Raw genomic sequence first — 11925 nt, forward strand, 5'->3', positions numbered from 1 at the left:
ATCTTTCATCCAGTTCTCAACGGGGGCAGCTCACCTCCCGTGGCTTTTCTCCCCTGACAGAGCTCCGTATCCCTGGGCAGTGAATATGATCTCTCGGACACATCTGTGTGCAGTTTCAACCTCCGCAAATCCAGCGACCGGCTGTCAGAGTCCCCAGCCGTTGAGGTATGTCCTGGCTACCTCAGGCCTTCGTGTTTTGCCTCTGTTCCCTGTAAAGTAGTTGTTTGTATGGCCATGAATGCGACGACAGTCTAAAGCAGGGATCCCTTGCTTTTTTTGAGAGCCAATGGTTAAGAGCAGTGGTTTGGAGCGGTGGACTCTGCTCTGGAGAACCGGGTTTGATTCCCCACTCCTCCACATGAGCGGCGGAGGCTAATCAGGTGAACTGGGTTGGTTTCCCCACTCCTACAAGTGAAGCCAGCGGGGTGACCTTGGGCTAGTCACAGCTCTGTTAGAGCTCTCTCAGCCCCACCTACCCCACAGGGTGTCTGTTGGGAGGAGAAGGGAAGGTGATTGTGAGCCGGTTTGATTCTTAAGTGGTAGAGAAAGTTGTCGACATAGAAAAACCAACACTGCTGCTGCTTCTTCTAAATAAATAAAGAAGACAGTGCTGCCTGTCCATCCTCAACACAAAGGCCAAAGAAGCCAAAGTTGCCGACGGACCTTCTGCAGTCTCGCTCTCCCAGCAGTGGCTTTTCTGATCTCCTCTTTCTCTCATCCAGGTGCTGCTTTCCAGCTGTTCGCGGTGCCAGGCCTGCAGTTCGTTGGTGTATGACGAAGAAGTGATGGCCGGGTGGAGCTCAGACGACTCCAACCTCAACACCACCTGCCCCTTCTGCGCCCGCTCCTTCGTGCCCTTCCTGAACATCGGGATCCAGGACTTCCAGGCCCTGCTCAGGTTAGGACCCCAAAGGCTCTGCCTTTCCACGTCAAGCACTAGAATTGCTGTTGGGGAAGAGCCGGCGTGGTGTAGTGGTTAGGAGCGGAGGACTCTAATCTGTAGAACTGGGATCGATCCCCCACTCCTCCACATGAGCGGAGGACTCTAATCTGGAGAACCGGGTTTGTTTCCCCACTCCACATGAGCGGCGGAATCTAATCTGGAGAACTGGGTTCCATTCCCCACTCCTCCGAATGAAGCCAGCTGGGTGACCTTGGGCCAGTCACAGTTCTCTCCGAACTCTCTCAGCCTCACCTACCTCACAAGGTGGATGTTGGGGGGGAGGGAAGCCACTCTGAGACTCCTTAAAGGTAGAGAAAAGTGGGGTATAAAAGCCAACTCTTCTTTTTCTTTCTGCACTGACAAAAAGCTATAAAATAAATTGTTATTCTCTGCAGTCACAGTTGCTGTGTGCATTGTCTTTGACCCTCAGCACTGATCAGGACAAGGGTTCCCAACATGGTACCTGTGGGCACTAACACCTTTTCCTGCGCCCGCCAAGTGTTTTTAGGGAGTGGGCTGTGCCTGGTAGGGCTTTTGCCCAGGAAGCCTTCTGACTGACTATTGGAGATTTGATTGGCCATGCAGATTTTTAAAAATGTTGCTTTGGCAGCAGCTGCCACCACAGCACAAGGATCGACACTGGCTTACTGAAGTTAAGCTGTGGCAGCCATTTTGTGGCTGGCTCCTCCTCCTGCAGCGGCCATTTTGTGGCAGCCGTTTCATTGCTGAGCCCACCGTGCTGTGTCAGAATTCCAATGTGCCCACAGACTCAAAAAGGCTGGAGACCCCAGGATCAGGGCTTGGTATTTTGCATTGCAAGCCTATGTGGAATGACAAAAGATAGGACATTTATTTGTGTTTATTTATTGACATGATTTATAGTCCGCCTTTCTCAGTTGGACTCAAGGTGGATTACACAGTGGCCGTTTTTGCATGGTCAGTTTTGATGCTCGCTCAAAGCTCTTGTTTAAAATGCGACTTTAAAAATGCCTTTTCACGGTCCCGGGGCAAAAGGAGAAGTTCCACTCCCCCCCCACTCGCCTGCTCCTTTGTTCCTGCTTGCATAGCCATTAGCAAGCGCGTAGCTAACGCGCCTCTGTTGTTTTGCATTGTTCCTTGAGGGAGATCCTTCACGGCAAATTCCAAAGGTCGCATTAAATGGGCTCTTTTTGCAATGCGAAGCAGGTATGGACCGGCTTCGCAGTCACTTCTGGAATGACGTTCAGCGTGCAAAATTCAAAAAAATATGCGGGGCACTTCAGCCTGGAACACACTGCTAATTACCATGCAAAAATGGCCAGTGTGAGTTAATATGATTGACAGATTATGATGTTCCGTAAACAATACAGTAGGACGGCTCTTTTTAAATGCGAAGCAGGTATGGACCGGCTTCACAGACACTTCTCGGATGACGTTCAGCGTGCAAAATTCAAAAAAATATGCGGGGCACTTTAGCCTGGAACACACTGCTAATTACCATGCAAAAATGGCCAGTGTGAGTTAATATGATTGACAGATTATGACATTCCGTAAACAATACAGTAGGATTAGGGTTGTAGAACCAGTCAGAAATCTACAAGCAGAACTGAAGCAAAGCATAAGTATTAACATGTCACTTTAACTGATGCCGAAGTTACATAGTAGGATCCTAGTTTCAGCAAACTTGATACAGTAGTATAGACCCCATTCCCTAATAATTTATCCTAGTAATTTTGTGAATCATTTAAAAGAAGAAGAGTTGGTTTTTATATGCCGACTTTCTCTACCACTTACGGAAGAATCAAACCGGCTTACAATCGCCTTCCCTTCTCCTCCCCACAACAGACACTCTGTGAGGTAGGTGGGGCTGAGAGAGCTCTAAGAGAACAGTGACTAGCCCAAGGTCACCAGCTGGCTTCATGTGGAGGAGTGGGGAAACAAATCCAGTTCACCAGATTAGCCTCCGCCGCTCATGTGGAGGAGTGGGGGAATCAAACCCAGTTCTCCAGATCAGACTCCACCGCTCCAAACCACCGCTCTTAAGCACTACATTTAGTACAATGCAACCCTCTTGCCTGCATAGAAAAGCTAGTTGAATAACAGCTAGTTCATACCCTTGGGGGTGGGGGGGTCATTGTCGGTGCATGGATTTATTATTTTAAGCAAGTTTCTAGCCCTCGTGTTTGCAAAAGGATCAGCTTGGCGAGTTTGGGGCCAGGGACAGACGGTAACAACTTCTCCCTTTCGTCCTCCCACCCCCCAGCATCATGGACAGCTCTGACACCAGTTCCGTCTCCTCCGACTGGCCACGAGACAGCGAAGCGCCAGCCCCGGGAGGGCAGGGCCCCGTGCTCAGCGACCGGTACCACTGCCTGTCCCTGGATGAGACCGAGCCGGAACCTGAGAAGGAGTCCAGGGCTGGCTCACTATGCAACGGCTTTGCTGAGACCCCGGTATGTTGCCCTCTTTGACTGATGGGATCCTTTCCAATGTGTGGGAGGGAAACTGATAGGGAAGAGAGTAAAGGGCGGGGGAACTTGCAGCGCCGGCTAGCCAGGGTTTGGTTTTGACCCGTTCTGTGATACTAAAATTCCAAAAGAATAAATGGGCATGAATCTGACATCAAAAATCACAACACTCCAAAACCAGTAGGAGAACCTCTTCCAGGACTTAGTAAGTTGCTACCACTGCTGACCTAAGAGTGGCAGTCCTCAAAGACAAGCTTCAAGGGGAGATTACAACGTTAGATTGCTGGACTTGAGTTCATTCACAAATTCAGAACAATGAACCACCCGCGGCTGAATAGGGACATCGGATTCTTACCTTACTACTGATGCGAATTTTCTGCCCCTAAGCATTTCTCTCCTGCTCCAGTAAACCTGATTGCATTTTGCGTTGTGCCTCTGCATCCTGACTCCCTTCTTTACAGCACCCCTCCCATCTTTTGACTGGAATATAAGAACTCAGGGATCTCCATTCCACTTGTATCTGACGAAGGGAGCTTTGACTCTCGAAAGCTCATACCCGCCCCCCCAAATCTCGCCAGTCTCTTAAGGTGCTGCTGGACTCGAATCTAGCTTTTAAAATGCCACTGCTCACTTCTGGAATACCCAAGGTGTAAAACCTGCCTGGATATTTTCCAGGCCTCCCTTTTTCACAACGGTTCTGTGAGAACAGGACGGAAAAAGACAGAGAAAGTTCCCTTTTCGGCCCAGAATCCAGCTTCTTGAGAAAGCTGGCTTTTTATTTATTCATTCACGCAAGCAAGTTTCTTGGTCTTAGGATTGCACAGATGAGCTCGAATGCTTATCAGGGTGCACAAGACGTAGAGGTCCGAGCATAGAGACCTGCATTCAAATCCTCACCTCTGCTCATGAAGTTCACTAGGTAGCCTGGAGCCCACCCCTCTCTCCCGCCCTCACAGGGTTGTTGTTAGGGTGAAATGATGGAGCAGAGAATCACATACACCACTGTGCCGCTTCTGAGAAAGGGTGGGATTAAAATGTGCTAAAAAGATGAGATGTCTACCATAGGCCGATGCTTTGTCTCTCTGCCTGGATTCTCTCCATGTCTCCTGAACAGGATCGATTATACAAAATCAGATCCATTTTGCAAATTTTATTCTGTTTTTAGAATGTATCTGGGATGAGTTTTTGCTTGGTGCACAGTCACGCAGATACAGAATTTATAGTACAGGGTATATACAGTCCTGGATCAGGGAAAACCCAGCCAGCTCTGCACACATCTAGGGCTAAGGGTCAGACAGGCGTGAGCCTTAATTTATATCCCCCAACTGGCACTGATGGCTAGAAACTGGGGAAGAGGAGGAGGGGTGATACTCCTTCAGACTTAAAAAACAATATCCCCGCAAACAGAAAACTGTCTCATCAGGAAGAAATTTTCATGCCTGGTGTCCTTCCTGAAATTCTGGATTTCTACAATAGGGGGATGTTTTTCTTTTACAGGGGGAAGCCTTATTTTCTGAGCGCCCCACCCTCTGCAATTTAAAGTTTTGCAGATTTATCACCTTGGGGGAGCCGATTTATCACCTTGGGGGACCCCTCCTCTTTTGAGCTTTCCAAGTCCCCTTTGGGTCCTGTCCCAGTGGTCAGTGGTTGGGAGGGAAGCCAGGCAGCCCTCTGAGTGGTCAGCAGGGAGATGGGTGGGCGTGATGACTACTAGTAAAAATGAGTACTAGTCATGATGTGTTCCTATTCTCTCCAGGATCAGAGGAGCATGCCTATTATATTGGGCGCTGTGGAACACAGGCAGGATGGGGCTGCTGCAGTTGTTTGTGGGCTTCCTAGAGGCCCCTGGTTGGCCGCTGTGTGAACAGACTGGTGGACTTGATGGTCCTTGGTCTGACCCAGCAGGGCTTTTCTTATGTTCTTATGAGTGGACATGCTCATGGAGGAGAGGGCAATCCATGGCTACTAGTAAAAATGGATACTAGTCATGACTCATAATGCATCCCTATTCTCTCCAGCATCAGAGGAGCGTGCCTATGATATTAGGTGCTGTGGAACACAGGCAGGACGGTGCTGCTGCAGTCGTCTTATTTGGGGGCTTCCTAGAGGCCCCTGGTTGGCCACTGTGTGAACAAACTGCTGGACTTGATGGGCCTTGGTCTGATCCAGCAGGGCCTTTCCTATGTTCTTATGTGACGCCTCTCTCTCTCTCGGTCGCCCCTTGTTCCCTCCAGGCCCCTCGAGGCCCCGCCCCGCACGTGGAGCACATGACCTTCGCCTATCTGAGCCCCCTGGTGCTGCGCAAGGAGCTGGAGACCCTGCTGGAGAACGAAGGGGGGGACTTCCTGTCTCAGCCGGAGCTGGTGGACAACCACCCCATCATCTACTGGAACCTGGTGTGGTACTTCGAGCGCCTGGCTCTCCCCAGCAGCCTGCCGCAGCTGCTATTGGCTTCCAAGCATGTCCAAGCGGCACCTCAGGTATTGCGTCCTTTCATAGAATCAGCATCGCTGTCTTAATGTAGGATTCTTTGGGTGGGTGGGTGGGGGTTCTGGATCTTTTAAAATGTTTGCGTAAATGGCTGCCCTTCCTCCAGCCAGCTTTTCAGCAAGCTTTGGGGGATGGGAAGGATGGAATGGGACCCCTGTCTTATTCTGTCCCAGGCCCTCCAAACCCCACCTTTTCAGTACCACCTTCCTGGTTGAACAACATACATGAAGCTGCCTTCTACTGAAACAGATGGTTGGTCCATCAAGGTCAGTTTTGTCTACTCGGACTGGCAGCAGCTCTCCAGGCAGGGGTCTTTCACATCATCTACCTGCCTGGTCCCTTTAACTGGAGATGCCAGGGATTGATCCTGGGACCCTCTGCATGCCAAGCAGATGCTCTACAAACTGAGCCACAGCCCCCATTCAGACTGGCAGCGGCTCTCCAGGGTCTCAGGCAGGGGTCTTTCACATCACCTTTTGCCTGATCTTTTTAACTGGAGATGCCGGGGATTGAACCAAGGACCTTCTGCATGCAAAGCAGAGACTCTTCCACTGAGCCACAGCCCCCATTTAGACTGGCAGCGGCTCTACCAAGATCTGAAGCCAAGGTCTTTCCCATCACCTTTTACCAGATATTTTTAACTGGAGATGCTGGAAGTTGAACCCAAGACCTTCGGCATGCCAAGCAGATGCTCTGCCACTGAGCCACTGGCCCTTCCCCTTCCAGCTGCAGCCAAAGTGACCTCCTCTCCAAGAGGGTTTTCTGGGAACGGTTCCTGTAAAGGGCTGCTTCTTTGTCACGTAGAGGCCTCAATCTTGCAAGCTTGCTCTCTCCGTTCTTGCTTTCCTTTTTGCAGGGCTCAGGCCCAGAGGGACCTTTGGTAAACGTGCGTTTGCTGTGGGACGTCCTGACGCTGGATCCCGACAGCTTCCCCCCGCTCTACGTCCTCTGGAGGTTCCACAGTAAGTGTGCGTGTGTGTGTATCGGGGGTGCTTTATAATTTGGCCAGGTTTGGTTGGGAAGGGGTGGGGTATCGCTTACAATCTTGCTCACCTAGAGTACTGTGTTCAGTTTTGGGCACCGCAATTTAAGAAGGATGTAGACAAGCTGGAACGTGTCCAGAGGAGGGCAACGAAGGTGGGGAGGGGTCTGGAGACCAAGTCCTATGAGGAAAGGTTGAAGGAGCTGGGTATGTTTAGCCTGGAGAGGAGAAGACTGAGAGGTGATATGATCACCATCTTCAAGTACTTGAAGGGCTGCCATAGAGAGGATGGTGCCGAGTTGTTTTCTGTTGCCCCAGAAGGTTGGACCAGAACCAACGGGTTGAAATTAGATCAAAAGAGTTTCTATCTAAACGTTAGGAAGAATTTTCTAACAGTTAGAGTGGTTCTTCAGTGGAACAGGCTTCCTCAGGAGGTGGTGAGCTCTCCTTCCCTGAAGATTTTAAAGCAGAGGCTAGATGGCCATCTGTCAGCAATGCTGATTCTATGACCTTAGGCTGATGATGAGAGGGAGGGCATCTTGGCCATCTTCTGGGCATGGAGTAGGGGTCGCTGGGTGTGTGTGGGGGAGGTAGTTGTGAATTCCCTCCATTGTGCAGGGGGTTGGATGACCCTAGATGACCCTGGTGGTCCCTTCCAACTCTGATTCTATGATAATATTCTATGATGTGGATGAGACGTCATATGATGGGGATCCCCCCCCAAGGGTCACTGTTACTCCCTGAGTTTATAACTCCTCTGATCTTCCGCATGACTCTCCTCTTCCAGGGAACATCCCAACTCGGCTGCAGTCCTGCCGGCGACACAACCACCCCTTCTCACTGTCCTTCCTGGAGGCCATGCTGACCTCCGTCGGGGTGGGTGAGGTGCACAAGGCGATCGCCCTCTTCTTGGAGACCGTGGCGGGACAGCCCAACCCTGTCTACGTGCATAGGTATGGCTTCTCTCCTCCGTTCCCTTACTTGTGGGGAAGATACCGGCCCTGAGGCATCCTCCACCCCCATGCAAATGGATTACGAGTAGGGTTGCCAAGTCCCTCTTTGCCACTGGCTGGAGGTTTGGGGGCGGGGTTTGGGGAGGGACTTCAGTGCCATAGAGTCCAATGGCCAAAGCAGCCGTTTTTCTCCAGGGGAGCTGATCTCTGTCGGTTGGAGTTCAGTTGTAATAGCAGATCTCCAGCTCGTGCCGGGAGGTTGGCAACGCTAATTATGAGCGGCACTTTGGGTATGCATGGAATTTCGTATTCGTCTGAAAGCAGCTGTCCTTTAGATCAGCTTTGCGTGCAGACGGTCACCACTGGTTCCTTCTCCGGGTTCATCTCTGGAACGAGAACTGGGAAACGTCCTGGGGAGATCAGTGGTTACCCAATGGCACAAATATGTATATACCTTGACCAAGGAGGATCCTCCCCGTACTGGGTCAGAAGCGCATACATACCTGTGCTCAGAGCGCATTACTGAAGCAGATGGGCCAATGGTGGTGCTTAGCATAAAGCATGTTTGTGTGCGCTTGTTGTACGCCAGAGCTTTCCTGCCAGACCTGTAGTTGAGGGCAGCTGCGGGTATCATCTTTACTGGTCTCCCTACATTTCCCTTTCCCATATGCTAAACTGGTATGGGTTTGGAGGGACGGCTGTCTGTTATCTGAATCTAATATAACAATATATATTACTATGTATTGTGCACAGTTGTATTTAAAAACACAGGGCCTAAAATACAGCCTGCCTTCACATTTGTTGATGTTATACACATCCTGAAATGCTGGACACCATATACAAGGGGTAAGCCGTGAGCCATGTTTGAGAGGGGCTGTGGCTCAGTGGTAGAGCCTCTGCTTGGCATGCCGAAGGTCCCAGGTTCAATCCTCGGCATCTCCAGTTAAAGGGACTAGGCAGGTAGGTGATGTGAAAGACCTCTGCCTGAGACCCTGGAGAGCCGCTGCCGGTCTGAGTAGACAATGCTGACTTTGATGGTCCGAGGGTCTGATTCAGTATAAGGCAGGGATGAATATTGTGAAATCATGTGTGTATGACTACTGAGGAAGGCCTCTAAAAGGCCGAAACGCGTCTGGTCAAATTTTGGTCATTTTATGTACTAACGTCAAGTGTTATGCATTGCGAATATTTGTAACTATGTTTGTGCTTTTTTAGGAAGCCTCTAATTTAGGCCCTGAGTTTTAAAATACAATTGTGCACAATATATAATAATAAAAATAGATTTATTGGTTGTTATATCCAATAGCGTTTAGCTCAACCCCTTTGGTTTCCCCCGATTTTTAGGTTTGAGTTTCTTTGTTCCCCTTTCTCTTCGGTTGCCTGTTATTTCAGCCAGCACCATGAGAACCGTACGCCATCTTTATTTTTGGTTGTCAACTTTAATGATTTTATGCTGTAGGTTTTCTGTGAGGAGGGGCCATGGCTCAGAGGCAGAGCATCTGCCTGGCATCCAGAAGGTCCCAGGTTTAATCCCTGGCATCTCCAGTTAAAGGGATCAGGCAAGTAGGTGATGTGAAAGACCTCTGCCTTAGACCCTGGAGAGCCACTGCCAGTCAGAGTAGACAACACTGACCTTGATGGACTGAGGGTCTGATTCAGTATAAGGCAGCTTCTTGTGTTCATGTATGTTTATAGTGATTGTTATTGACGTTATTATGAATTACTGCATGGTTTTAGATGTTGTTACCCGCCCTGAGCTGGCTGCAGCCAGGGAGGGCGGGTTAGAAATTTGAAAAACAAATAAATAAATAAATATTATATTGGGAAGGGTCCTCTTGTCGCAGTAGCAATGATCTTATCCCCCAGTATAAGGCATTTGCACACCTGCTAGAATTACGTAATCCTTTGTTTGCAGCTTTGAAGCCTGAGAAATTTATGGCTTTCTGCATTGCTGTCTCGATAAGCTTAAGGACATTTGTTGACGTAAGCAGATGCTGTATATAGGAGGGTCCAGATTCAACCCCTGGCATTTCCAGTGAAAGGATCTCAGTTAGGAGATGTTGGGGGAAGGACCAGGGAGGCCCGTGAGCAGCCACCAGTAGGAGCAGATAGCGGTGGGCTGTGTAAATAAGGCTCTGACTCAATACATCCTTCTTCGATTACAAGTTCTCATATGGCTTATCCCTCTTCTGTGTCTGTCCAGAAGCGTCTACCGGGAGATCCTCTTCCTCAAGATGGCGGCGTTTGGCAGAGACCACGTGGACATTGGTAAGGGGCGAAGGGGGCAGGGATCGCTCTCCCCCAGGGGTGCGAGTGCAGGATGCAGGCTGACTTTGGTTCCTTCCATCCTAGAGGTGTCTGAGGGCCCTAGAGGAGGGCAACAAAGATGGCGAGGGGTCTGGAGATCTAGTCCTATGAGGAAGGGTTGAAAGAGCTGGGTATGTTTAGCCTGAAGAGCAGAAGACTGAGAGAGGATAGGATAACCATCTTCCAAGTACTTGAAGGGCTGTCATAGAGAGGAGGGTGCCGAGTTGTTTTCTGTTGCCCCAGAAGGTCGGACCAGAACCAACGGATTGAAATTAAATCAAAAGAGTTTCCATCTAGACATTAGGAAGAATTTTCTAACAGTTAGACCGGTTCCTCAGTGGAACAGGCTTCCTCGGGAGGTGGTGAGCTCTCCTTCCCTGGAGGTTTTTAAGCAGAGGCTAGATGGCCATGTGTCAGCAATGCTATGACCTTAAGCAGATGATGAGAGGGAGGGCACCTTGGCCATCTTCTGGGCATGGAGTAGGGGTCACTGGGTGTGTGTGTGGGGGAAGGTAGTTATGAATTTCCTGCATTGTGGAGGGGGTTGGACTGGATGATCCTGGTGGTGCCTCCCAACTCTTTGATTCTATGATTCTTTTGCGTGGCACTACGAAACGGCTGTCTCCCCCGACACCTGCCTTTCTCTCTCCCTTCCCTCTCAGCGGACTTCGATAAGAAGTACAAGTCAGCCTTCTCCAAACTTGCCAGCAGCCTGGGCAAAGAGACCTTGAAGCAGCAGCGGGCGCAGCCCCTCACCTCCAAAGCCATCGACTGCCGCAAGAGCTTCGGAGCCAACCTGGAGTGCTAGCGGGCACTGCCCTCTCTGCGTGCTTCCCGCCCACACCGGCCTGCCACGAGTCCTGCCACATAGGAATAACCCAGGATGGAACTGGAAATGATACCAAATTGCAAGGGAAGGGGGTTGCAAGAGGGGCAGCATTGCCCTCCCGTGGCCGGCAGCCTGTGGAAGTCGTCCCCTCCGTGGGGGGTGGGTGCCCAAAGCCTCCGCATCTCTAGGGGGGTATGAAATGGGGCCAGGCAAGCCCTCCTAGGGCCAGCGGTTCTCTGCAGACCCCGTTTGGCCCTCACCCTCAATGGCGGATGGGTGGGAATTTCAGGTCTTTTTGACGGTGCGGCTTTTGGCCGCCGTGGTGGGATGGGGGGGTGGATCTTGGGGACCACGTGTATATTGGGGTTGGGGTGGGTGTGGCTTCCATGGCCCCGCCCTCCACTGCCCAGCACTGCACTCTGCACGTGCATGCCACGCCCCCTTGCCCCGCCCCGCTCCCCAACCCACGTCACTCCCGAGAGTTGTCCGTCTTCGTGCAGTGTTATTTCCGGAAGGTGGTCTGCCGGCCATCTGTCGATAGCCGCCGCCACCCCTCCCCAATCACACCCAAGTTAATTTGGGAGCGGGTGCCCCCCCGCCCCCCCTGAAGTCAGTTTATTTTTTTACCAGTCAGCGTTTAACAAAAAAAGAAAAGCTATTTTATAATTTATTTATTATCGAACCCTTTTTCATGCGTGTCCGTTCACCACCTGTGTTGCTTGTGCTGAAATCCTAAAGATGGCCAGCCCTATAAGTGATAACGGGGGGGACGGGACACACCGGTGTCTTCGTCTTGCTCTTCCGTCCATACTCAGCTCCCCCCCCCTTGGGGCGGGGGACAGCCTGTCGTAGAGACATTTTTCTTCTGGTGCTCTGGGCTGTTTGGGAGGAAAGAGCATGGCAGGGAAGCGAGTCGGACCCGACGGGGGGCACGTCGGTTGCCCAGGGCCCCCCCTGCCCCCTTTTTTTTGCCA

The 11925-nt window shown here is 50.9% G+C and overlaps 1 protein-coding gene across 1 annotated transcript in view; it reads left to right on the forward strand.

Annotated features, from left to right (window-relative positions):
- DENND4B (DENN domain containing 4B) overlaps nucleotides 1-10935 on the forward strand; it is a 47234-nt gene extending 36299 nt beyond the window's left edge. The window contains exons 20-27 of the mRNA XM_056853038.1: nucleotides 61-165; nucleotides 723-898; nucleotides 3186-3375; nucleotides 5625-5870; nucleotides 6737-6842; nucleotides 7650-7815; nucleotides 10019-10083; nucleotides 10785-10935. Of these exons, the coding sequence (XP_056709016.1) occupies nucleotides 61-165; nucleotides 723-898; nucleotides 3186-3375; nucleotides 5625-5870; nucleotides 6737-6842; nucleotides 7650-7815; nucleotides 10019-10083; nucleotides 10785-10930 (1200 nt within the window). The 3' untranslated portion in view covers nucleotides 10931-10935. The remainder of the gene's footprint in view (nucleotides 1-60; nucleotides 166-722; nucleotides 899-3185; nucleotides 3376-5624; nucleotides 5871-6736; nucleotides 6843-7649; nucleotides 7816-10018; nucleotides 10084-10784) is intronic.
- The last annotated feature ends 990 nt before the right edge of the window (nucleotides 10936-11925 follow it).

This window comes from Euleptes europaea, chromosome 7 (genome assembly GCF_029931775.1).
Source record: "Euleptes europaea isolate rEulEur1 chromosome 7, rEulEur1.hap1, whole genome shotgun sequence".
Classification (NCBI taxonomy): Eukaryota; Metazoa; Chordata; class Lepidosauria; order Squamata; family Sphaerodactylidae; genus Euleptes; species Euleptes europaea.